This window comes from Pan troglodytes, chromosome 9 (genome assembly GCF_028858775.2).
Source record: "Pan troglodytes isolate AG18354 chromosome 9, NHGRI_mPanTro3-v2.0_pri, whole genome shotgun sequence".
Taxonomy (NCBI): Eukaryota; Metazoa; Chordata; class Mammalia; order Primates; family Hominidae; genus Pan; species Pan troglodytes.
This window is the reverse complement of record NC_072407.2, coordinates 58,733,777-58,759,894: the sequence shown is the minus strand read 5'-3', so window position 1 is coordinate 58,759,894 and position 26,118 is coordinate 58,733,777. Positions and strand designations below refer to the sequence as shown.

The window sequence follows — 26,118 nt, the reverse complement described above, 5'->3', positions numbered from 1 at the left end:
CCTCCAAAAAATTCAAAGAGAGTGTTAATGGCTAGAGAATTTAATAGCTGTGCAACCCTCAAAAGGCAAATATACAGACACTTTTCAAAATAAGGGGGAAAAAATCATGCCCTGCCTGGAGAATCCCTATTGCACTGAGCCTGGAGGAATAAGAAAGCAACAAATGAGCCCAACCTGTTTGCTCAGGCTTCTCCAGGAGGGGATCGGATTGGTGAAAACTATTCACAAAGAACAAGATCCTCGGGCAAATATTGCTTTTTGATACTTGTCCTTTTCTCTCTTTACGCGCATTCTCTGCCCAGTATTATAATCGGGAAAAAAGAAATTGCTTAGTTCTGAATGTTATGTTTTGGGGCAAGTCCACCTATAAAGTACATTTCTCAAATAAAAGGAGAGGCAGAATAAGGGGAGGAGAAACGAGAGAAGAAGAATAGAAAAACAGAAGCTGAATTTGAAGGGAGTGAAAAGAAAGAAAATGGAAAGAAAACAAGAAAAATAAAGGGCAGTATCACAAAAGGTAGAGAGCTGCTTTGAATATCCCTAGTTTAGTTTACCTGAAACAAACTTCAGTAGAAATAGAATGAGGAAAACTGCCGAAAAGAGGGGACTTTTTTGGTAAAAGATCATTACTGTAATAGTAATAATCATGTTGCTATTGTATTGTAATCCAATATATATGTAAAGTTCCTTTCTTCCACTGAAGGAAATTATGAGAAGAAACTGCACGTTGGTGACTGAGTTCATTCTCCTGGGACTGACCAATAGCCGGGAATTACAAATTCTCCTCTTCACGCTGTTTCTGGCCATTTACATGGTCACGGTGGCAGGGAACCTTGGCATGATTGTCCTCATCCAGGCCAACGCCCGGCTCCACATGCCCATGTACTTTTTCCTGAGCCACTTATCCTTTGTGGATCTGTGCTTCTCTTCCAATGTGACTCCAAAGATGCTGGAGATTTTCCTTTCAGAGAAGAAAAGCATTTCCTATCCTGCCTGTCTTGTGCAGTGTTACCTTTTTATCACCTTGGTCCATGTTGAGATCTACATCCTGGCTGTGATGGCCTTTGACCGGTACATGGCCATCTGCAACCCTCTGCTTTATGGCAGCAGAATGTCCAAGAGTGTGTGCTCCTTCCTCATCACGGTGCCTTATGTGTATGGAGCGCTCACTGGCCTGATGGAGACCATGTGGACCTACAACCTAGCCTTCTGTGGCCCCAACAAAATTAATCACTTGTACTGTGCGGACCCACCACTGATTAAGCTGGCTTGTTCTGACACCTACAACAAGGAGTTGTCAATGTTTATTGTGGCTGGCTGGAACCTTTCTTTTTCTCTCTTCATCATATTTATTTCCTACCTTTACATTTTCCCTGCTATTTTAAAGATTCGCTCTACAGAGGGCAGGCAAAAAGCTTTTTCTACCTGTGGCTCCCATCTGACAGCTGTCACTATATTCTATGCAACCCTTTTCTTCATGTATCTCAGACCCCCCTCAAAGGAATCTGTTGAACAGGGTAAAATGGTAGCTGTATTTTATACCACAGTAATCCCTATGCTGAACCCTATAATTTATAGCCTTAGAAATAAAAATGTAAAAGAATCATTAATCAAAGAGCTGTCAAGGAAGATATACTTTTCTTAAAAATCAGTATTCTTTTGGTTTCTAAAGCCCTTCCTAGACTTTTTTCTTTAGCTGAGAAATATAGTGCATCAATGGAGAACATTGCAGTTTTCAAAACTTTATTTATTTTTATTTTATTATTATATTTTGTGATGGAGTTTCTCTCTGTCTTAGGCTGGAGTGCAGTGGTGCGATCTCGGCTCACTGCAACCTTTGCCTCCCGGGTTCAAGCAATTCTCCTGCCTCAGCCTCCCGAGTAGCTGGGAACACAAGCGCACACCACCATGCCCAACTCATTTTTTGTATTTTAGTAGAGACAGGGTTTCACTATGTTGGCCAGGATGGTGTCTATCTCCTGACCTGGTGATCTGCCCACCTTGGCCTCCCAAAGTGCTGGGATTACACGCATGAAACACCGCGCCCAGTCTAAAAACTTTATTTTCTAAAATTCAAATACATACAATTTTGTTCACAAAAGCTTTTATGTTTTAAGTTGTCATTCATCTTGTTCAGCAGTTATTTTAAGTTATTTGTCTTCCGTGCACAGAATGGCTTTGTACCTCCATGCCCTTAGGTTTAGGTAAGATCATGTGGCTATTTCTGGAAGATGAGATTAAAATTCACATATGTCACTTCTCAGTTGAATACTTAATTGATTGTTAGAGCATTTTTGAGTGGATCTGTTGTTTTTATTTTTTCCATGGTGACCAGCAAGACTTAATATAGTGGCTGCCCAGTCAGGAGACATGGAACACTGTTCTCATCCGACTCACAATGGCAATACAAAATGGCTGATAAATAACGTTTTCATAAGCTACTGTGGTATGTGGAGTTTGCTTGTTTCCCTAGAACAAAATAGCCTATTCTGATTGATGCCATATTAATTATACAAATTCACACAGGCTGAATTATATAACATAGAAAGAGAACATCACAAACCTTGAAGAAATCACATTTGAGATTTTGTTTTGTGTTCTTGTAGTCATTTTTAATGCTTTTACATACACATGTGTGTTCAGTTAAAATTATTTATTATAATTACCATTTGAACCTACTCATGATTAATGTATGTAGTTTTAAATGTCAAATAATATTACAAGCCATATATAAACTCCTGTCTCACTTCTACCTTACCACTAACTCCCCATAGATAATACTTTCTTGTTATTTCCTTTGGAAATTAACCCATTTTAAATTATATGCTTGTATTCCTCTGTACTGATTTTTCAAATATGCACATAATTTATTGACATCTGTTTATTAAAGATAAGGTGCCATCATTCTTTCACCAATCACTTCATTCTTACCCTACAATGATCACTTCTTTCTCTTCATTGTCACAGTAGGATCACATTTGAATTTTTGGCTTAATCAGTATTTACTGTTAAAATTACTATGAATGTATCATTAATAATATCTGAAGTATACTATAATACTTTGAGCATCACTAAAACTAGTATTAATTATTAATAATATGAGTACTACTGTGATTGTAATTCTCTTCTTGCACAGTTACTGGATTTTCATAAAGTTGACAATGGCCTCCAGTTTTGCTCTTCTTTTTGTATAGTAGCTACTTTTCCCCAAACTGTCACTAAACTGTAAAGCATCTTTATAGGGTCAAACACAATAGATGATCTATAGTTTCCATATTTTTTTCTCAGACATTCTCTGTCCTCCCATTGGATTCTGCTCTGTTTGCAGAGCTGTTATTTGAAGATAATGATTCCAATCATTGGTTTAAGGCATTTCATTCATTCAACTTGATTACATGACAATATGCAACAAACTGGAGATTCAACAAAAATAAGACAGAAAAAAGTCTTAAAGAGAGTTTTATGGAACAGTTAATGAACTTTTCTGCTGTTATCATGAGTGGTACAAGGTCAGAGATAACTAGGTCCATGCATGTTTGTATTTTTCTGCAATGTCAGAATTTTCTTGATGCTATTTCAATCATAAAATCCATGAGCTACATGGGGTTCCCGAGGAGGCAATTCGCCTTAAAACTTCCTGTTCACTCAGTAGTCAGAGCCATGGGCAAACAGGCTCAAGTCATTCAACAAGTCAGTCAGTATTGCAGTTCATGAATTACAGTATATTTAATCAGTCTATAAATGTAATAGATTACACATTGTACAACAAACAAAGTAACATTTATCATCAAGAATAAAGGGACTGGAAATGGGTTAAGGAACCAGTCCATTGAGAGTGACATGAACAAAAAGAATAGCCTACTCAGGCCCTGGTGGTCCATCAATAACCTTGTAAAGAAGAGTTTTCGTTGTGGGCAAAGCCTTCAGTGGCAAATGCAAGATGCTTATCTCAAGTGATAACAAGATGGTGTCTTTTAAGGTGGCTGTTTCAAGCTGCTGAAATCCTGCTCTTTTATGGACACAGAGTCCTCTAGTAAGAACTGATAGTGGAAGAGTGACTTTGTTATGTCCTTATCTGGTTGGATGCAGTCTTTCTTGATTAGGCAAAACATCTGGCCCTTGTTGGCATGATGCCTTTAAAAATGTAAGATGAAGTCATTTTCTAAGATGGAGTAACTTATATCAATGGGGCTCTATACTACGATTCAGCCCCAGGTTCCCTTCTACACTTTCCTTTACTCTTACCATTTCAGCCTTAGCTGAAGGGCTGGGTGCAGTGGCTCATGTCTGTAATCCCAGCACTTTGGGAGGCTGAGGTGGGTAAATCACCAGAGGTCAGGAGTTCGCCACTAGCCTGGCCAACATGGTAAAACCCTGTTTCTACTAAAAATACAAAAATTAGCTGAGCATGCTGGTGGACACCTGTAATCCCAGCTATTTGGGAGGCTGAAGCAGGAGAATTGCTTGGACCCAGGAGACAGAGGTTGCAGTGGGCCGAGACCGCACTGTTGCCCTCCAGCCTGGGCAACAAGAGTGAAATTCTATCTCAAGAAAATAGACTTAGCTGAAGAATTATCTCTTCCTGCAAGGTTTCATTAACACATTCAGGATGTGTAGTGTCAACTGAGGAATGATGAGATTCATAAATTTAGAAAGGTGGACTTTCTCATAAAGGGTAGTAGCCTGTAGGGTGACCGTTCTGACAGGCTGTGAAGCATATCCTCCAGCTAGAAGTTGGAAAGAGACACTTCGACAGTATGAAGAGTAAGACAGAGATTTATGCTGAATGGGATGACCAAATATATTACACATATATGATAATACGTATTCAACAGGCTATAGAAAAAACTATGAATATTCACAAAGAAGAGGCACAGGCATGAATAGTAGGCTAATGTAAGCAACATGCATCCCATGTTCCCTTTGGAGTGGGGACTTAACATTTGAATGTGTCATGATTAGACTCTATGCACCAAAAGGTGAATCAGAAGACACCAGGGCCCTCTGTGCACAGCCTCTGTTGACTGGCAAGAGCCACTAGGTTATTGGTGGTCTCTTATCAGAAGGAATGCTGGTCAATTGCTGTGTTGAAACCGCAAAAAGAGAAGTCCAGTGTCAGGTGGTTTGCAGATATCAGTGGTGGTGCGAGTCTCACAAGGGCAGGTTTCTGTTTAACCCTTACTGTAGAAAGCCTAATGGTGTTTAGCAAGGGAGGGGAGACAACGAGGCATGTCTGATCTCCCATCTGTCATGGCAGGAACTCAGATTTTAAGGTTTTTCTGAGGTTTCCTTGACCAAGAGGCAGTCTGTTCAATTGATTCAGGGGTTAGGATTTTATTTGTATTTCTCATTAGGTACCACATTATGATTCACCCACAGATTCACAATTATATTATTGCATTCATAACATGGTTCTATAATTACATGCATGTAAATCTGTTCCTTCCACTATTTTAGCAAGTTCTCAAAGGAAAGGACCACATCTTTTTGTTTTTTTATTTTTACCACCTTAAGATAGTGTTCTATAAAGGGAGGATGCCCATTTTTTTTTTTGAAACTGTGAGAACAATCCCTTCCACTTTCTACCTTTGTCTGTAATTATGGCCAATTACAGATTTCTCTCCATGATACTCACTTCTCCCATCCTAACATATATTCAAGGCAGAACAATAGATCATTTAGTTTAAGAAAACCATGTTCAAGTTCTTTATCATAAATGGCCCACTGAAAGCCCAGCAACGTGAATCATAACTGAGCAAGAATTGGAGAAAGTAATTTCATTGGCAGCAGACAGGAAAGATCACATACTACATCCTATTCTTCATAGCAGAGAGACAGATAACAATAAATGCTGAACTACAGTAAAAGATGTTAAGGGAAGTATTTGTGAGGAATAAATCTTTGTAACAATGCATTTTCCTTGATATGCAATCATAATTATCCATAGCATTTGGGAAACAACTGACAATTTTTATCACCTTTATAAATGTTAGTTTTGATCTTTATAGCAAGGTTATAATGGAAAAATCAGCCACTGTGTAATAAAATTATTTTAAAATGAACAGAATTACACTAGGCTGTCTGGGACAGAGGCAAGGGAAGGGCTGAGTCATGATTTAAGGTGCAGGAAACAAAAGGGACCTCATTGTTGCTCAGACAGAAAAGAGGTTTGGTGGGAATCAGACAACAGGTATATATTGAGACAACGAAATATCCAATCCTTGAAAAAGTACATTCTTGTGCATCACTTTTTCATAGCCAACCGTCCTAAGATTTATGCCATGCGATAAGCTGATGATAAAACATTCTCTTCAAGTTGAAACAGAATACCGTTGTGGAAAAATATTTGGCTTTGTAATTATTCAGAACTGAGCCTAAATCCTAGTTTTATTACTATTTTGTTAGCTGGGTAAACTTAGAGAAGTTCCCTCTCCATATCAGTTTATTCAAATGCAAAACCCCATTTCATGGAGTTATTGTGAATATCAAATATTATTTTTAATATACATTTTCCTCAATTGCATTTTGAGGCAAGTATGCTGAGTTCCAGTGTGGACTCAATTTCATGAAAGTTTTTTAACATGGGAAACATGATCAAAACAATAAGTTAAATATGTTAGTTATTCATTTATTTAACATATGATTATTGTCCCTGTCACTTTCATCATTGGCAGTCACCAGTCTCTTCTACCTGTTTCATTGTTTCTTCATCAGTCTCTTCCTGTTGTATTGTTTCATCTATCCGTTTCTAAAACATTTCATGTTTTTTCCAGAAATTATTTGTACCTAGTATTATTTGTTTACATATCTTAGGCATCCCATCAAAATGCAAATCCCTTTGTTGAAGAAATCCTTTAAAAATATTTTTATTATTCAGATTAAATAGTATTGAAGTTTGTACTTAGTACATATTCTTGTGTGAACTTGATAAAGGACAAACAATGGAGGAAATATGGTAGTGCTCTTGAGATGGGAAGGACAATTACCTGAATTCAGGTTTCATGAGAAGTTAAGTGTCCTCAGACTATTTTAAATTTGTTTTTCAGTATTGTATAAAGTGCTACCCTCGTTGGATAACAGGTGATTGCTTTGAGCTCTACTGAAGTATAAAATATAGATTTTTTTCTAACATCTTGATTCAAGATAAAATAGTACAACCAATTAGTATTTCCCTTGAGAATGTTCTCCACTGTGATTTCACTTCTAATTACCTCTTCTTACACATTTGGGGATTCTCCTGAGATATATGCTGATGCCAGTGATGTGGGTATATATCTTCCAGCACTGGCCAGAATTTGACCTTTGGTGTCATGAAAAAGACACCCTTATTTTCACAGGTAAGAAAGGAAATGTTTTTGCATATTATTTTTCAGTATCTAATAATGTCTGTATTCACTTTGTTAAATTGTGTACATTTTAGACAGCAATGTGTTTAAATAGGTAGTTTTGAGGCAAATTTGCACAGACAATGCATTTTCCATGAAAGAAAATCTGTAGGGAGCTTACTTAGCTTCATCTTTCACTTTTTTGATATTACCAGTGTTATTGAAACATCCTGGTGGAATTTCATAGTATGGCTATTTCAGCAGATGTTTTCACTGTTATTAGTTTCAAGTAATACTATTTTTGTGTTTTCCATTTGCCTAATGTCTTGGTGCCTACTGTCACCAATCGCCACAAGAAAAAGGCAAGTTGAAAATAATTTAAGTCTACATAGCTTAATTAATCACATAAAATTTTTCTGACATCTAAGTAAAATACATGCTCAAACAGGCTTTTTATTGTCACCATTAAACATGTGTGAAAGTGGTCCATTAGCTTCAGTATGTGGAGCTAACGAACTTGGGTGAGTAGATCTTAAGTTCTCTTGGGTTCTCTTATTTTATAAGATTCTGGGTTCTTTTCCAATGCCCTATTTTTGTCTAGAGACCTAGTTTTTTACAAGCAATACTTGTGCCTCAGTGAGACTTTAGTTTTCAGAATATTATTTTATTTTTTTCAACAAAATACTTGAAACATAAATCAGTCTGATTATAATCAAATCAGTCTGATTATAATCAAATAACTAACTTGTGTCAAGGACCTTAAACAGTAAGTTGATGAATGAAATTCTCATACCTATTTTTCTAGGCTGCACAAGTAGTCACAGAATCATTCTTGGGTCATTATCAAATTCATCATCATCAAAGTTATTGACTGCATTTGAATGTTTGTTTTGAGTGTTTCTTGCCTCTCAGCAGCAGTGGACAGATTTCTCATGGGCTCTATATCTGTATATTAGCTGTCTCTGATTGCCATTGTCCCGCAATGCTAGAATTAAAATATGGTTAATGATAATGGTCTCCACTAAAAGTGCATGTCCAGATGACCAGTGAGACCTGAGCAAATTTGCAAAGCTCCTTAGAGACTAAGTCAGGACTAAAACCAAGACCCTGGATTGAAGAAGTTGCTTACCACCAGAGAGTTAAAAGAAGCCCTTGTGCCTTCCTTCTTGCCAATTAAGTTACAATTCATAGGCATTATTCTAGATTCTTGGCCCAGATTTTTCATATTCTTTACAGTTTCGGCACTGATACCTCAGCTGGCTCGCTTTCTTCTTCCTCATCCATCTCTTATCTTTGTTAGAGTGCTTGTCACTATCATCTGTAACTCAAAGACAACTCTAACTCAAAGTCCTCATTTATTCATATTTGTTTCCTGGGACAGGATAAAGAGGCAATAATATTAGATAAATTGAATTTTAACATTTTGGAAACAATTTCTGTCATTACCCAACCAGTCAATGGAACCGAAGGAAGAGATAGACCTTTCTGGGAAAGTAAAATATTACAGAAGGAGAGCACCGTTCTGAGAATTATAATATATGATTTGTCTTCTGATTCTTCTGCTTATGAGTTGTAAGCTGGGACCAGAATGTCAAATTTTCTGAGCCTGGTTACTCACCTAACTAAATTTATTTCTACTATATTGTCCACTGCTCTATTTCTAGCATCCAGCACCATGTCGGGAACTTGAAAAATGCTCAATAATTATCTGCTATAAGCACGCATGCATACACAAATGCATGGCTGACAACATATTACAAAGTAAATTAGTGTTTTTTAAACTATAAAATTTCACTTTAATAAGAGTTTAGCAATTGTTGTAAGATCTCATACAATTTAATAGAAAATATGTGTCTGATATTCTTAGATTAGGTGAAAAATAAAGTGCTACTCGTATTGACTTCCTGAGACTGCTCAGAAGAGATAAGTTTTATCAGCTTCTGACAAGTTCTCCACTAATGACATTTGCTCATGTCTGAATTGCCCCATGGAAAAAAATTAGATGTAAATTTCATTTTACGCAATTGTTAGTATACTGAAATTGTTTGTTACCCAAAATTTGGAGACAGATTAACACATATGATATTTTAACTTAATTTGATATTTTATATATTTAAAATAATTTGTGATAAATTCAGTAAATGCATAATGTCTATATAAATTGTAAGCTACAAAATATAATGAATACACATTAAACCACTCCCTAGAATTATAAGTAATTTCTGTGCATTGTTTAAAGTAAATGCACAATTTAATAATTTTCCCATTTAAATAATCTATAATCCATTAAGCCAATAGTAAATACTAAAATAGTCCCTCTTTCCAACCCTGATCTGAAATGTCATCTTTGTTATATGCCACATCACCTATATACATATAGCTGTTCCTGGACTTTCTATTCTGGAACATTAGTTAAAGTGTATATTTTTTTCCAATTTCATGTCAATAACACACTGTCCTGAATACTGGTTTTACAGCAAATCTTGATATCTAATAAGTAACTCTGCTTATTGCCCTGAGAGATATTGACTCTTCCGGTTATTTTATACTTCCATATAAATATTAGAATCAGCTATTCCACAAGAATTGTGTTTGAATTTTGATTGGAATTTATTTGACTCTATGGATCATTTAGGAAAGACTGACCTTTTTATGCTATTGAATCCTTCCCTTAGTGAACAAAGAATCTCTCTCCATTTTTAGTTCTTTCTTTCTCTTTTCTTTCCTTTCCTTTCCTTTCCTTTCTTTCCTTTCCTTTCCTTTCTTTCTTCTTTCTTTTTCTTTCTTTCTTTCTTCCTTCCTTCCTTTCTTTCTTTCTTTGTTTCTGAGACGAACTCTCGCCTCTCTTTGCCACCCAGGCTGGAGTGCAGTGGCATGATCTCAGCGCACTACAACCTCTGTCTCCTGTGTTCAAGTGATTCTCCTGCCTCAGTCTCCTGAGTAGCTGGGGTTACAGGTGCACACCTCCATACCTGGCTGATTTGTTTTATTTTTAGTAGAGACAGGGTTTCACCATGTTGGCCAGGCTGGTCTCGAACTCATGACCAGAAGTGATCAACCCATCTTGGCCTCCCAAAATGCTGGGATTATAGGCATAAGCCACCACATCCAGCCCATTTTTAAGGCTTTTTAATGTTGTGTGGCAATGGCATCAAAGTGATCACATAATTTATTCTGGGTATATTAGCAGGGAGTAAGTATAGATTGAGAACCTGAAAACATTTTTTAAATCATCTTAGGGTGATTGAGTTAATTCCTTTTATCCTAATGGCTAAACTACACATCAGGGTTAACATAATGGAGGAATAGGAAATTCTTTGATATAGGACTTCTTTATACAGAGATATAAAAGAGCATGTGAGCCAAGCAGGGGACTATAATGTTGGTTCTATGCAGCATGAATGTTGTAAAACAGCAAGAAATTAAAATATAGGAGCAAATTAAAACATAGATTGATACCTCAAAGATAATACATATGAAATTTCATATAGAATTGAGATATTGATGAAGGAGCATAAATACACTTGTTTAACCCAACAGACAGACAGGCTAAATTGGGATGTGCAAATTGGAAAAAATGCTTATAAACGTGTGATATCAATGTTTAAGACTCAAACGAAAGGCTTTATTTACATAAGTTCCCAAAAACTAACTTATAAAACAAAGAACCAATATACACATCACAATGAAAAGCACTACTAAAAACAACAAAATACAAAAATACACCTTTTTAGGTTCAAGACAGTAAGTTGAACTCGGTGAGATATATAGTATATTAGCAGATCACCGAATGGGGATGTATGAGATAAGCATCTCAGTGGGATTAGTCACTTCATCTCTCTAGGATTCAGTCTCTCAATCTTCAGAATGAAGAGCTTTGCCTGCATTATCCTCAAAGTCCTTTCTACCTCTCCATGTAGCTTTGTATGTATATGTAAGCATGTCATTAGAAGTTCTAAGCATTTCAAAATCTCTATTACAATTTAATCTTTAACATATAAGTTATCTAGATTTTTAAAAGAAATTTCCCAAAGCATAAGGATACTTTCGTTTATAATTTTGCATTAAGCCTCCAACTTAATTGCACACTGTGATTACAAATTCAGCCTCAGTGGAAACCACTTGTTGCAAATGTTTAGACTTGCTTCATAGTATAACTGTTCATCTTCAGTTACAGAACTGCTACTGAGATAACATAACTAAAGCCTTTTGGCTCTTTTTATACAAAGCATGATATTTAACTAGGGTTTTAGTGATTTTTAAAAAGTTTCTCTTTCTCCTTAGATAATCAGACCAATGCCTCTCATATGAGATGAAGAAATGTCCAGAAGAAACTATACTGAACTGACAGAATTTGTTCTCTTGGGTCTAACAAGCCGTCCAGAGCTGCGAGTTGCTTTCTTTGCACTGTTCCTTTTTGTCTACATAGTCACTGTGGTAGGAAACTTGGGGATGATTATTTTAATCAAAGTTGATTCTCGACTTCACACTCCCATGTAATTTTTTCTCTCCAGTTTGTCCATTCTAGATCTGTGTTTCTCCACAAATTTCACTCCCAAAATGCTAGAAAATTTCTTATCAGAGAAGAAGACCATTTCCTATGCAGGTTGTTTGATGCAGTGCTATGTTGTCATTGCTGTGGTCCTTACAGAGCACTGCATGTTGGCAGTCATGGCATATGACCGCTATATGGCCATCTGTAATCCATTGCTCTACAGTAGCAAAATGTCCCAAGGTGTTTGTGTCCACCTGGTCATTGTCCCTCATGTCTATGGCTTTCTTCTCAGTGTGATGGAAACCTTAAGGACCTACAACCTCTCCTTCTGTGGAACAAGTGAAATCAACCATTTCTACTGTGCTGATCCTCCTCTTATCAAACAGGCATGCTCTGACACATACAGCAAGGAGCTGTCCATGTACATAGTAGCTGGCTACAGCAACGTCCAGTCCCTTCTGATCATTCTCACATCCTACATGTTCATCCTTGTCGCTATCCTCAGAAGCCATTCTGCAGAGGGAAGGAAAAAAGCTTTTTCCACAGGTGGCTCCCACCTGACAGTTGTCACAATATTCTATGGAACCCTCTTCTGCATGCATTTGAGACGTCCCACAGAAGAGTCCGTGGAGCAGGGGAAAATGGTGGCTGTGTTTTACACCACAGTGATACTCATGCTGAACTCCATGATCTATGGCCTCAGGAACAAGGATGTGAAAGAGGCATTGAAAAAAGCAATAGGAAAACAAACATTGGGAAAATAAAAATGCTAAGCTATCATTAAAAATTTGTGAAGTAATGAGGTATAATATCATTGGGTTAGATGTCACATTTTAGGCTACAGTTGCACAATTCATTTCTAATTTTCTGTTAGGTAGCTGACTCAGTTAAGCTTCCTGAAACCAGCGGGTTGAAACGGGAAGAGTAGAAGATTCCATTTAGGCTTGCACGGTGGCTCACGCCTGCAATTCCCAGCACTTTGGGAAACTGAGGTGGGTGGACCACGAGGTCAAGAGATCGAGACCATCCTAGTCAACATAATAAAAATACAAAAATTAGCCAGGTATGGTGGTGGTTGCCTGTAATCCCAGCTACTTGGGAGGCTGAGGCAGGAGAATCACTTGAATCCAGGAGGTGGAGCTTGCAGTGAGTCGAGATAGTGCCACTGCACTCCAGCCTAGCAACAGAGCAAGACGCTGTCCCCCCACCCAAAAATAGATGCCATTTAGGCAATTTTCTCATTCCTGCTTGTAACAGCAAGTGTCACTTCTTGCAAAATATAGTGGTTTAAACCAAACTGATTTTTTGCTTTATTTTGTTTTGATAACCGTCATTCCACTAAAGTTATTTTGTAAATCATGATGTTTAGGTTTAGTGGTATTTAAATATCAACATGAGCAGGGAGACTCACCCCAGTGCAAGTAAATTACTATATTCTTACTTTCCTTCCATTTCACTTATCATCATACTGTGAAGGATTCTAATATGGCCTCAGCCAAATTACAATATTCCTTAATCTTTAGAGGTTGCTAGAGAAGGGTCAACACTGCTGACGTTAAATCAACAATCAGCAAGTGTGTGCTAAAATTTTCTTATTTAGTTTCTCCATTGATCAACATTATATCTTACAATGTCTTTTTTTTTTTTTTTTTTTTTTTTTGAGATGGGTGGGGTCTCCCTCTGTCACCCAGGCTGGAGTGCAGTGATGCGATCTCGGCTCACTGCAGCCTCCACCTGCTGGGCTCAAGCAATCCTTCCCCCTCAGCCTCCCAAGTAGCTGAGACCACAGGAGCATGCCACCACACCTGGCAAATTTTTGTGTATTTTTGGTAGAGACAGGATTTCAACACATTGCCCAGGCTGCTCTTGAACTTCAGAGCTCAAGCAATCTGACTGCTTCTGCCTCAAAAAGTGGTTGGGATTACAGGCATGAGCCACCATACCTAGCCGTCTTAAAATGTCTTAGCAGCAAAGGCAAATACACCATTATAATCTGTGTCAGAAGAGGGGACTTGTGGTCTTCATGGACCATTGTCATAAGGAAATTTCTCATAAGTGTGAAGCCATGGTGTCAAAAAATTCCAATCCAGCCAGGCACAGTGGCTCATGCCTGTAATCCCAGCACTTTAGGAGGCTAAGGTGGAAGGATCATTTGAGCTCAGGAGTTCGAGGTTGGAGTGAGGTGTGACTATGCCACTCAGCCACTCACTTCAGCCTGAGCAACAGAGCAAGACCCTGTCTCTGAAAAAATAAAATAAAATAAAATAAAATCCAAGTATCAGGAAAGAGTTGGAATCAGATTACTTGGCTGTTTACCCAGCCATCTAAAGATTCTTCTCACCCTCATGGATGATTTGAGGACCTAGAACTCTCCTTCTGTGTTGCTAATGAAAGCACATTATCCAACCATCTAAAAATTGGAAACAGACACAAAACTGGTAGGGCTCACAAGCTGAATTACTGCATAGCAAGAGAAGCAATACCTAGCAAAGATATGCCAAAGATCCTAAGTGCTGACCAAGCCTGATGGTGTTTCTTCTCACATCTAACCCTGCTTTAAAAGTTAAAGGAATGGATAAGGCAGTAATATAAATACAATGACTATCATCATTTTGTTATATTGCTATTAACCAATAATATCTAACCATTAGTTCAATAAAGACATCTTTGGATTTAAAATAATTTTGCCAGTAGAGCTACAATTTGTCGTGTTAATTTTTATGCTTAGGAGAAAAGGGAATATGATCTTCAGTGACCTGTGAGCATTTATTAAAATCTTATTGACTGATAGATGGCCCACACAGTCTTGTGTTCTAGACCTTAATTCTATTGAGTCAATGTTAATGTTCCATGATCACAAATAACTGAAAGAAAATTAAACTGTTTTACCTTCAACACACTCACACACACTTTTATGTGTGTGTGTGTGTGTGTGTTTTCCACAAAGCAATTCTCCAATTCTCTGTGGATATCAACTCTTCCTACAATTCAATTCAGTTCTGACACTATCTACCTGGCATTTGCCTCAGATCACACAAGCTCAGCCCCCACAACACTTCTTTACCTCCCAACCCTTAGCCACTTCAGACACTGATGGCAAATCTGTGATCCACTTTTGCAAGATAGCTCCAAAGTGCTCTATGTTATTTGAAGAAAAAATAGAGTATAAAATTGGAAAAAAAAATTGCCAGGCAGGGTGGCTCATGCCTGTAATCCCAGCACTTTGGGACGTAGAGGCAGGAGGATCACTGAATCCAGGAGTTTGAGATCAGCCTGTGCAATATAGTGAGATATTGTCTGCACAAAAACAAACAAACAAATGCAACAAATCTAGTCAGGAGTGGTGGCACATGTCTGTAGTTGCAGCTACTTGGGAGGCTGGGGTGGGAGAATTCCTTGAGACTGAGAGATTGAGGCCACAGTGAACCTGTATTGTGCCTCTGCACTTCAGCCTGGGAAACAAAGAGAGACCCCATCCCCAAAATAAAACAATAAAAAATTAATAAAATTAGGGAAAAATTAAGAGGACATGATCATCACGTCCTTTGAAAAGATGTCAATTTCATATGCAAATTAGAAAGTCAGGATTATTTGAGGTAGAAGGCCATACTTCTTCATACTTCAAAGATTATTTGAAAATTTGAGGATTTCAATAACTTACAATAGAGTGGGGGTAGGAAGGAGTAGCCTAGAACCAAGTGATAAGTGTGGTGCTGTCAGAGTCCAGGAACAAAACTTTATGTTGGGTTGATTATAAAGCAACATAATCCCAAATCTACTTAACTCTTCAACTATAATATAATAAATGTATTTTTTTCATTTATCCATCCACATGTTTAATGTCTATCATGTGGTTGATATTGTGTGATATTCTTGGAGAACAAACAAAAATATATTCCCTGACTGATACTGCTACCTGATGGTATGAGAAGTAGGCAGAGACCAATCAAAATTTACAAAAATGTTTAATTTTAAAATGAGCTATTGAGGCTTAGGAAGGTTGGATCAGTTCAAAGATGTCCCAGAGGAGAAGGAAAAACAGCCCACCTTCCTGGGCTTTTTAGACAAGGAGACTAATAAAGGCTCATGTAAATGACAGTTCCAAATTGAAGAGTAAAGTATTAGTTTTCTTCAGCTGCCATAACAAAGTAAACACTTAATGGCTTAAGATAACAACAATGTGTTCTTGCACAGATCTGGAGCTAGAAACCCCAAATCAAGGTTTCTGCAAGACCATCCTCCTTTCTGAACTCTAGAGGAGAATCTTGTTTCTTCTTTTTGCTTCTGGTAACCCCAGGCATTTCTTGGCTTGTGGCAACATAATAACAATCTCTGCCTCCATCTTCATGTGGCTGTGTGCTATGGTTTCAATGTTGACTCCAAATCTCATATTGAAATTTAATTTTCATTGTGATGGTGTTAAGAGGTATGACCATTAAGAAGTGATTCAATCAGGAAGGCAAAAAGAGTCAAACACTGTAAAATATTTGAAACAATTTATTCTGAGCCAATTATGAATGACTGTGGCCTGTGACACAGCCCTCAGGAGGACCTGAGAACATGTGTTCAAGGTGGTCAGGGTGCAGCTTGGTTTCATACAATTTAGGAAAACATGAGACCTCAATTAATTTATTAATATCATTGTTTAATTTTAGTGATATACAATATAATCTCAAATTTCTAAAATATTTTGCAGATAAAATCCTACAAATGTCAAACCACAAAACCTTATAAATGTATATACCATTAAAATTAATAAATTAAAAACGTCTGAGTTGCCCTGGATCCTGAGACAGATGCTGCATCTTGGAGTACGTGCTAGAGGCACGGGATGAGTTTGGTGGGTCAGTGTGGTCTGTGTATATCTCTGGGTGTGTGAGGGGTGAGTCCCAAGGTAAGCAAGTAGGATGGGAAATATTATGCACCTTACTGGACTTTCTACAGTATCTAGCAAAATACTTAATATTATGTAATCATCAAAAATGCAATAATGTTTAAGACACTGTGTTCGGTTTCAACCTATTCATAGTCTAGCATTATGAAACATGCACTTAAAATGAACTGTAATAAAATGTGGTAGCTACAATATGAGCAATATGAGCTAAGGGCTGTCAAAATGCAGGAGTAGAGATTATTAATTTTACATGGGAGCCTCCAGGAAGTGTTTAAGAGAAGACAACATTTGCATGATTCAAGTAAGCAACCCTTGAGTTAAGTTACCTTCTTTCTATCTTGGAGAGGACTTTAATTAGGACTAGAATAAGACAAGCTTACTTTCTTTCTATATGGAATGAGTCTTATCTATATTTCTGTGTGCATGTAATGTGTATGTAAAAAATGTTGACTTTCCCCAGCTTATCAGTCACTGATAAGCGTATTTACATCATAAAACCCAGAAAAACCACGAGGCTATTTAGTGTCTTGTAGAGACTGACCTTAAAAATTAAACCTAACACAATATTACTACAGATCAAAATTATTTAATTTGCAACTGAAAAGCAGTCTGTGTTCAGAGAACTGCAGGTTACCCTTTATAATGTGAGGCCCATGACCTCTGTGGATAGTAAACTCTTGGCAATAGGTAGCACAATTATTCTCTTATGCCAACAATTATTCTCTCTAGATGCACTCAGACCTCTAACTTTCACAGTCTTAACCAAGGTTCTTCAACCAAGGTTCTACAACTTCATTTTGTGTCTGAAACATCTCAACATTATTCTGAGAATTACTTAGGAATACTTAGATGTGTACCTCTCCTATCTATTTAGTCATCTATTGAAAACTCAATCACTTTAACCATTTTCGTCAGTTAACAAATATTTTGTGAACACCTACCATGTGCCAAATACTGTTATAAATACTGGGGCAGGGCTGGGGCAATTCAGTCAATGGCCCTTTTATCAAAATTGTATTACCATGGAGAAGGAAAAATGTATGTGTAGAGAAACAAGCAATTTTCTCCAATACTTCAGAAATGAGAATCAACTTTTTTTTTGTGGGAATGTAAACATGGCTGGTGTTAATGCAGTGCAGTGGGGAGGCCAGAAGAGGGAACAAGTTTGAGCTGTGGGAGAAAATTTTCAGGCACCCAAGTAAAGTGACAAGTGCACATGACACTGAAGCAATCCACAATTTTTTGCTATACAAAAAACAGATTTGTGTTCCCTTAAGTCCACAAAGACCACGATAGAATGCATCATGTACACCAGTCATGTAATGAAAATGAGAGTCTTTTAGGATTAGGAAATAAGAAATTTGGTCTCTTTTCCTGTAATGGTTACTTGTTGGACAAAAGGATGAGATAGTTAATGGTACAAATTCTGGAATCAGGAGTCTGGTTCATTGAAAGTGTGACATTGATCAAGTCACTGAACCTCTGAAAGACTCAGTTTCTTGTCTATAAAATGAGAATAATAATAATTGCCTCAGGGTTGAGTTACAATAAATGAGCACAGTATCTGGTGTGTGGTACTTCAAAAATGCATTATTGTTGCTATTATTATTACTACTACTTGGAGTAATATTTTTGTTATTTATAAAATGAGGGAATTGAAGAAAATATATTTTTTTCTGCTTTGATATGCTATATTTTTAATTAGAGGGAATAATACTTGACTTATCTTCCCTGCAAAACCTAGCGGCAGAGAATGTGAAGTATAGAGCATGAACTTGATATATACAGTTTAGGTAACCCCATAAACAGGTTTAGTGTGATACAAATCCCCCCCGCCACATTTTACTTGATTCTAGCACCCATTCGAAATAACTGGAGTTTGGGGAAAAATAAAATTGTAGAAAACTCTAATGAAAAAAACCCACACACTCAACAGCTCGCTTTCTCTCTAGAGATTCATTTCCCATGGGGCCATTTCTACGGGGAAAAAAAAAAATCTTAATTGCTCCTTGCTTTCTAAGGCAAGCAGTTAAGGGAGGCTTCCACTGTGGACTTTTCCCAGTTTCTCTTTCATCAGGTTGAAAGTGTTTACCATTCCCATATATAGCATGCGCTTTTCAACTCTGCAAGCACATTGGGAATATTTCTCGTCATTCTTAGGTTGGTGAAAAATGTATCTATCTGGAATTGTCAGATGGAGCTTGCATTGGAGATTTTATTTTCTTTTATGATTTATAGAAATGCATTAATGATTTTATCTGTTTTGTATGTGTTGAGATACACAAAAGAGAGACACATTTTCAATAGGATTATATTATTTGATAATTACAAGTGAATAATGGAGTGTATCTGATAATTGTTTTCATATTTATTATGTGTTAATAATGTATCTTTTCATATTCACAAACACACAAAGAAATGGATATTATTATTAAGTCCTACTGAGGAACATAAAAAGTAAAAGCAAAACAAAACAAGAATAAAACATGTCCAGTTTTATAAAATAAGTCATAGAGCCTGGATCCAACCAAGCTCTGATGATAGAAACAGAACTTTTTAACTAGGATACTTAATATTGCTTTATACCTGATCTGGAAAAGAATCCATATTTATTGGCATTTTAATTTGAAATAAAGTAATTCAATAAGGGAAGGTCATGTGTGTATTTTTAAATTTAGGTGATGAGGAAATTCTCCAAATACTCTTGACGTCCCCTAATCTCTATTTCTTTGTACACTTTGCACCCCCCAGGATGAAATCTAACCCCTAGTTTCCTGTAATTTTACGATTGCTATTTATCACCTGGATAACCATCACTCAGGGCTCTTGGTATTTAGCTTGAAGGGAGTACTAACAATGCCATCTTCTACATCCTTGTTCGTGCTGAATCACCCCTGTCACTACAAAATGAGATATGACTTTCCAAATAAGAATCCCTCTATTGCCAGCAAGAACATTTCAGGCAGCCGCAGACATAAACTGTTGAATCAGAAATCTGGAGTTATCTGTTGACATGTCTGTAATCTCTGTTTGGATATGAATCTAAGGATCTTAAAGATTTTAACAACTCTGTAACAGATTTTGCAGTCTATATATAAATATATTCTAAGGCAGTATACACAGTTTTTAGATCTTTAACTATTATTCATTTTTAAAAATGTACCCACTAATTAATCCTTCAAATTTTTATTAATTAGACCAAACCTCTGGGGCCACGTAGAATGTAATCTGTTTCAATTAGTAATTTTCTCCTCTAGTCATAGAAAAATGTTCTTTCCAAGTTTGTGGTTGAAAAGTTTTGGATTATTACTATGGATAAATGTTCACTTATTTTCACTATCCATTGAGATTTACCTTCTTGACTGCTAATTTTCTGGGTAACTGCTAACCAGTAATAATATGGATAAATTTCATCAAATTGTGATTGAATACAGTTTAACATTGCAGATTACAAGAAGGGTCTTGGGAATAATTGTTTGCTCTAGAGATAATATATAGCCATTAGAAGGTTTGACACAATCCCATCTCCAACAAATGTATTTCCTGCTGAAAGGCTATCTCAAGATTCTTATTAGATAGATTTGCACTCTGTTCTGCAGAATGTGAATGCTCATTGACAAACTATCCAATTAATGGATATGAGAGAAATATACATAAGCTTTATGTATGTTTATATATATATGTGTGTGTATATATACACATATGTATATACATAAATAGAGGTGTGTAAGTGTGTGTGTGAGTGTAAATTTCTATGTTAAATGAATGATGTGTACAGTAAATAACTTTACTAGGTAGATTGTGAATCACTAAGAGATTTGACAGGACACAAAGATGTCCCATTTGATGGAGAAAAATTTGTGGATTATTCTCCATTATATCTAGTAAGATCATGCCAAGCACTAATGTTTTCTTAGAAATATAATTTGAGAAACATTTTCTAGAAGAAGTTTCCTATATGATACATCTTATATTTGAAAATAAATTTGCAAAATATACAAGAAACCTTCCTAGAATTCCACTGAACCCTTAAAGAAGAATAAATCACTTCCTAAATTTCTGTCCCTATTATACCTCTATGAGAATACATTCAAGTTTTAAAAAGTATTTATTTACATTAGTACCTTCATAAATACTGACATTAATCTGTATGTTTTACCTATTTTTGAATCTCTAGAACACAGCAGTATATGATATCTAGTGGATTATAATTTCATGTTAGAGTTGGGAGTCCATATCCAGGAAATGATTATATAGTGTGAACATGGACAAATAATTCACCCTTTAACTTGACTTTGATGGCTACTATCATCTTTTTTTTGTTCTTCAGTTGAAAATAATGCAAATATGAGATTAGATTAAAAACATTTTTATAACATTTTAGGCTGATGAATTATTTCATCATATGATTTTCTTCTCTAATCATTGAGAATGAAATGATTATTTCATTTACAATGAAAAAGAGATTAGGTAAAAATGTACACTTTTTAAGTTCTATTACAAAGAGAACTATAATCCACTGTAATTATCTTTAAAATATAAAACTCCAAACATGCCGTCATTGGAAATGAGGGATATTTAAGAAGTAATGAAATAATCTTGGAAATATGACTACTCACAATACTTACTACCAGTATATTTCAGTCACTAAACTTTGTATAATTGTTATATAATAGGGACTGTCTACATTTATTCATCACAGAGCCTATTACATAACAGGCACTGAGAAAAGATCTGTGAAAATAATGCAAAGTGTGCTAATAGATATTGTATAAAGGGAGCATCTGAAGGTATAAATTAATAAATAAACATTCTAATATTTCCTTTATTTTACTTTAGTTTTCAAAAAGTTTTGTAACTGATATTGACTTAGAATTCAGAAAATGCTCAATTTCACCGATGTGACAGAGTTCATTCTTTTGGGGCTAACGAGCCGTCGAGAATGACAAGTTCTCTTCTTCATCATCTTTCTTGTGGTCTACATTATCACCATGGTGGGCAATATCGGCACGATGGTGTTAATCAAGGTCAGTCCTCAGCTTAACAGCCTCATGTACTTTTTCCTCAGTCACTTGTCATTTGTTGATGTGTGGTTTTCTTCCAATGTCACCCCTAAAATGTTGGAAAACCTGTTATCAGATAAAAAAACAATTTCTTATGCTGGTTGTTTAGTACAGTGTTTCTTCTTCATTGCTCTTGTCCATGTGGAAATTTTTATTCTTGCTGCGATGGCCTTTGATAGATACATGGCGATTGGGAATCCTCTGCTTTATGGCAGTAAAATGTCAAGGGTTGTCTGTATTCGACTGATTACTTTCCCTTACATTTATGGTTTTCTGACGAGTCTGGCAGCAACATTATGGTCTTACGGCTTGTTCTTCTGTGGAAAAATTGAGATCAACCATTTCTACAGTGCAGATCCACCTCTCATCAAAATGGCCTGTGCTGGGACCTTTGTAAAAGAATATACAATGATCATACTTGCCGGCATCAACTTCACATATTCCCTGACTGTAATTATAATCTCTTACTTATTCATCCTCATTGCCATTGTGCGAATGCACTCAGCAGAAGGAAGGCAGAAGGCCTTTTCCACATGTGGGTCCCATCTGACAGCTGTCATTATATTCTATGGTACTCTGATCTTCATGTATCTCAGACGTCCCACAGAGGAGTCTGTGGAGCAGGGGAAGATGGTGGCTGTGTTCTGTACCACGATGATCCCCATGTTGAATCCCATGATCTACAGTTGGAGGAACAAGGACGTGAAAAAGGCCACGATGAAAGTGATCAGCAGATCATGTTAAACAAAATAAAATCAAATTTGATTTAATTTTATCTTCTATTATTTGTTTGGAAAAAGTTTATTACCCAGTACCTAGGAACATTAAGATAAAGATATTCTGTGGGTTGAAAAGAAAAATAAAAGTGGTACAAATTGAGAAAATATGAGGAGGAATGATTCATTTCTGTTGATGTGAGTATGGAGATTAATTACATACAAATAAATTAATTGAAACTGTGCCAAAGTTCATAGGTGTACTAAGGGAAATTGCTCAAATAGCTGCAACCAAACGACTTTTTCTTATTGAAAAGTGCAGTTGCATGAATTTAAGAAATATTTATTTGCCCACTTAAAAACAAATGTGGGGCAGAAAAAAAAAACCATGATATTTAATTTGGTTTTCCAACATGAAGACATAAAGTATTGGTCTCTCTAATTGTTATGAGATTGTTTATTGTTTAATGCATCTTTCATTATGTTGGGTAGGGTCTGTTCAGAGACTGCTACTTTGAAAATAGCAATACTATTGTATTTTATGTTTTTTAACTTTTTGGTGTTTCTTAAGAAACACAACATGGTAAGTGTCTCTGTTTCACAGACCCCAGGAACAGCTGTGTTTCTACTCTATGATTGCCAGTCACCAGACTGTGGTTTGCCCCTGCTGGTGTCTTCACTCTGACTGAGGAGTTGAAGAATTAGTGGAAGAAGCTGTCGTTGTAAAACCATTGCTCTCCAAATTCCACAGAATAAATTACATTCTACTCATGTGGGATATTTGGTACACCTGTGACCAAGACATGGCACTTACATATTCTAGTTAACTTTTGCATTTAAAATAAATTCAGTATTTAGCATGCACCATTTGTTGTTATCAATAACATTTTATGACATAATAATGGGAACATAATTTCACATCTCTCTTGCACCATATTTCGTGAAGCATAAGGATGAAGCTACAACTTAACTTATTTCATCAAGTCTACATCCTCAGGCCAAATAAATAAATAATCACCTTCTGTTTTGAGGCAAACAATATATAGCTAAAGAAATGTAATTTATACATTTTATATTATACATTTAAATAATTAAAATTATCTGCAAAGATGTGAATATAAAGCAAGATTGGTGTCATCTGAGAGAAAAGCATTCTTTTTTTATTTAACTTTTATTTTAAGTTCAAGGGTAGGTGTGCAGGTTTGTTCTATAGGTAAACTTGTGTTATAGAGGTTTGTGGTACAGAATATTTCATCACCCAGGTACTAAGCCTAGTACCCATTAATTATTATCCTGATCCTCCCCCTCCTCCCAATCTTCACCCTTTCATAGGCCTCAGTGTGTGTTGCTCCCCTCTATGTGTCCTTGTACTCTCAACATTTAGCTCAGACTTCTAAGTGAGAACATGAGGTATTTGGTTTTCTGTTCTGCATTAGTTTGATAAAGATAATGGTCTCTATCTCCGTCCATCTTCTTGCAAAGGACAAGATCTCGTTTTTTTCCTTATGGCTGCCTAGTATTCCATGATGTGTATGTACATTTTCTTTATCCAGTTTATCACCGATGGGCTTTTAGGTTGATTACCTGTATTGTGAATAGTGCTGCAGTGAATATACATGTACATTTGTCTTTATAGTAGAACAATTTATATTCACTTGGGCATATACCCAGGCATGGAATTGCTGGATATTTCTGTTCTGAGGTCTTTGAGTAATCCCCACACTGTCTTCCACAATGGTTAAACCAAGATACATGAGGCCAAGAATCATAAGAAAAAGCTCAACATCACTGATGATTAACAAAATGGAAATCAAAACTACGAGATACCTTCTCACACCAGTCAGAATGGCTATTATCAAAAAGCCAAAAAAATTAGATGCTGGCAAGGTTGTGAAGAAAAAGAAATGTTTATCTGCTATTGATGAAAGTATAAAAAAGCATTCTTCTTTGTCCAATATTGAATTTTATTTACCTCAAGAGAACCTATAAGTGAAATGAACTCATTTCGACATACATACACATAAATCATGGGCAGCATGGTTGAAAGATGTCAAACCTCTAGAGACTTTTAATATCTAAGGTACACAACTTCTTTTGGGATTACTCCAAAGTTGAAAGTAATTTATTTTGTCAATAAAAACATTTATTTGCCATTTTTGGGGAACCCTTGATATGCCAAATTATTTTCTTGTTATTAATAAATTTCAAAATGTGTTTTGAAAGCATTTTATCACCTGCAGCATATTGGCAGGTAAATTTGAACCATCTTTGTTACCTCTATTTTTCAAAGGCGAAATGCGTTTCTGTTTATTCTTTTGAGAGTTAGTTTAGTGTTACATAAAGAATGATGACTCCAGGTCAGTGGTCAAACCATGTTTCTGGTTTGAGTTTCCAAATTTCAAGTGAATTTGTGGATGACCTTGGACAAGTCACTTTTTGTCACCCATCCAGTTACTTTTAAGGTTGTAAACTCTGATCCCTATGTATTTTCTGCCTAATAATTTTCATGAGTCTCGATTTTTTGGCAGAGCTTAAAGCAATTTTCCCATCTGAACTTCAAGATATTTCTGTAAAGTACTTTTAAAAATAGATAGTATTGTCACACTTATTTCTACATCTGTGAGCTTAATCATATTTAAGCATTTCCAACGTCTAAGCATGAAGCCAAGTTATCTCTTTCTCTATTTCTCTTCTGTATTTTTTTCTTCCTGTCTCTCTCTGTCTCTCTCTCTCTCTCTCTCTCACACACACACACACACACACACACTCTTTCTTCTTTTCCAATCTACATTTTCTTGAGATATTGCATATGAAGTCAAAATTCCCTAGTGTCAAACTCATCTAATAGACTTTCTCAATAATAGGTGAGAAGAAATTAATAAATTCTGGGTACTTTCACACTGGAAAAAACTTTGCCCAAACACAATTCTGTTGATGATTTTTCAGACTAAATTGAGGAAGTATATGCTTTAGAGTTTAAATAATCTAAGTTTGCATCCATGTATCCATGTTCTTTGGCTTGATAGTATGTAAACTTGCCAATACTGCATGTTCTCACTTATAAGTGGGAGCTAAACAACAAGAATACATGGACACATAGCAGGGAACAACAACAACATAACCACGGCCTACTTGAGAATAGGGGTGAGAGGAGGGAGAGGAGCAAAAAAATACCTAAAATACCTATTTGGTGCTATGTTTGTTACCTGGTGATGAAATAATCTATACATCAAGCCACTTTGTGTATGTAACAAACCTGCATATGTACCCCAACCCTAAAATTAAAAAAGGAAAGACTTAAAATCATACTTCTCTTTTTTTTTTTCTTGAGATGGAGTCTTACTCTCTTGCCCAGGCTAGAGTGCAGTGGCACTGTCTCGACTCACTACTACCTCTGCCTCCAGTTCAAGCGATTCTCTTGCCTCAGCCTCCCGAGTGGCTGGGATTACAGGCACCCGACATCATGCCCAGGTAATTTTTGTATTATTGTAGAGACGGGGTACCACCATGTTGGCCGGGCTGGTCTTGAACTCCTGACCTCAGGTGTTCTACCCGCGTTGGCCTCCCAAAGTGCTGGGATTACAGGTGTGAGCCACCAAGCCTGGTACATCATACTTATTTCACA

General features: G+C 36.4%; 2 protein-coding genes and 1 pseudogene across 2 annotated transcripts; all 3 read left to right on the top strand.

The window, feature by feature from the left end:
• Positions 1 to 709: 709 nt before the first annotated feature.
• OR5M8 (olfactory receptor family 5 subfamily M member 8) lies at positions 710 to 1,645 on the top strand. The gene has a single exon (XM_521966.8). It carries the CDS (start codon positions 710 to 712, stop codon positions 1,643 to 1,645), a length of 936 nt encoding a protein of 311 aa, XP_521966.5.
• Positions 1,646 to 11,633: 9,988 nt separating this feature from the next.
• LOC100611069 (olfactory receptor 5M5-like) lies at positions 11,634 to 12,584 on the top strand (annotated as a pseudogene).
• A 9,013-nt stretch (positions 12,585 to 21,597) lies between these two features.
• Positions 21,598 to 22,521, top strand: LOC466565 (olfactory receptor 5M3-like). Its single transcript, XM_063783562.1, is given in 1 exon segment — positions 21,598 to 22,521. A coding segment is annotated over 1 exon segment (924 nt).
• The last annotated feature ends 3,597 nt before the right edge of the window (positions 22,522 to 26,118 follow it).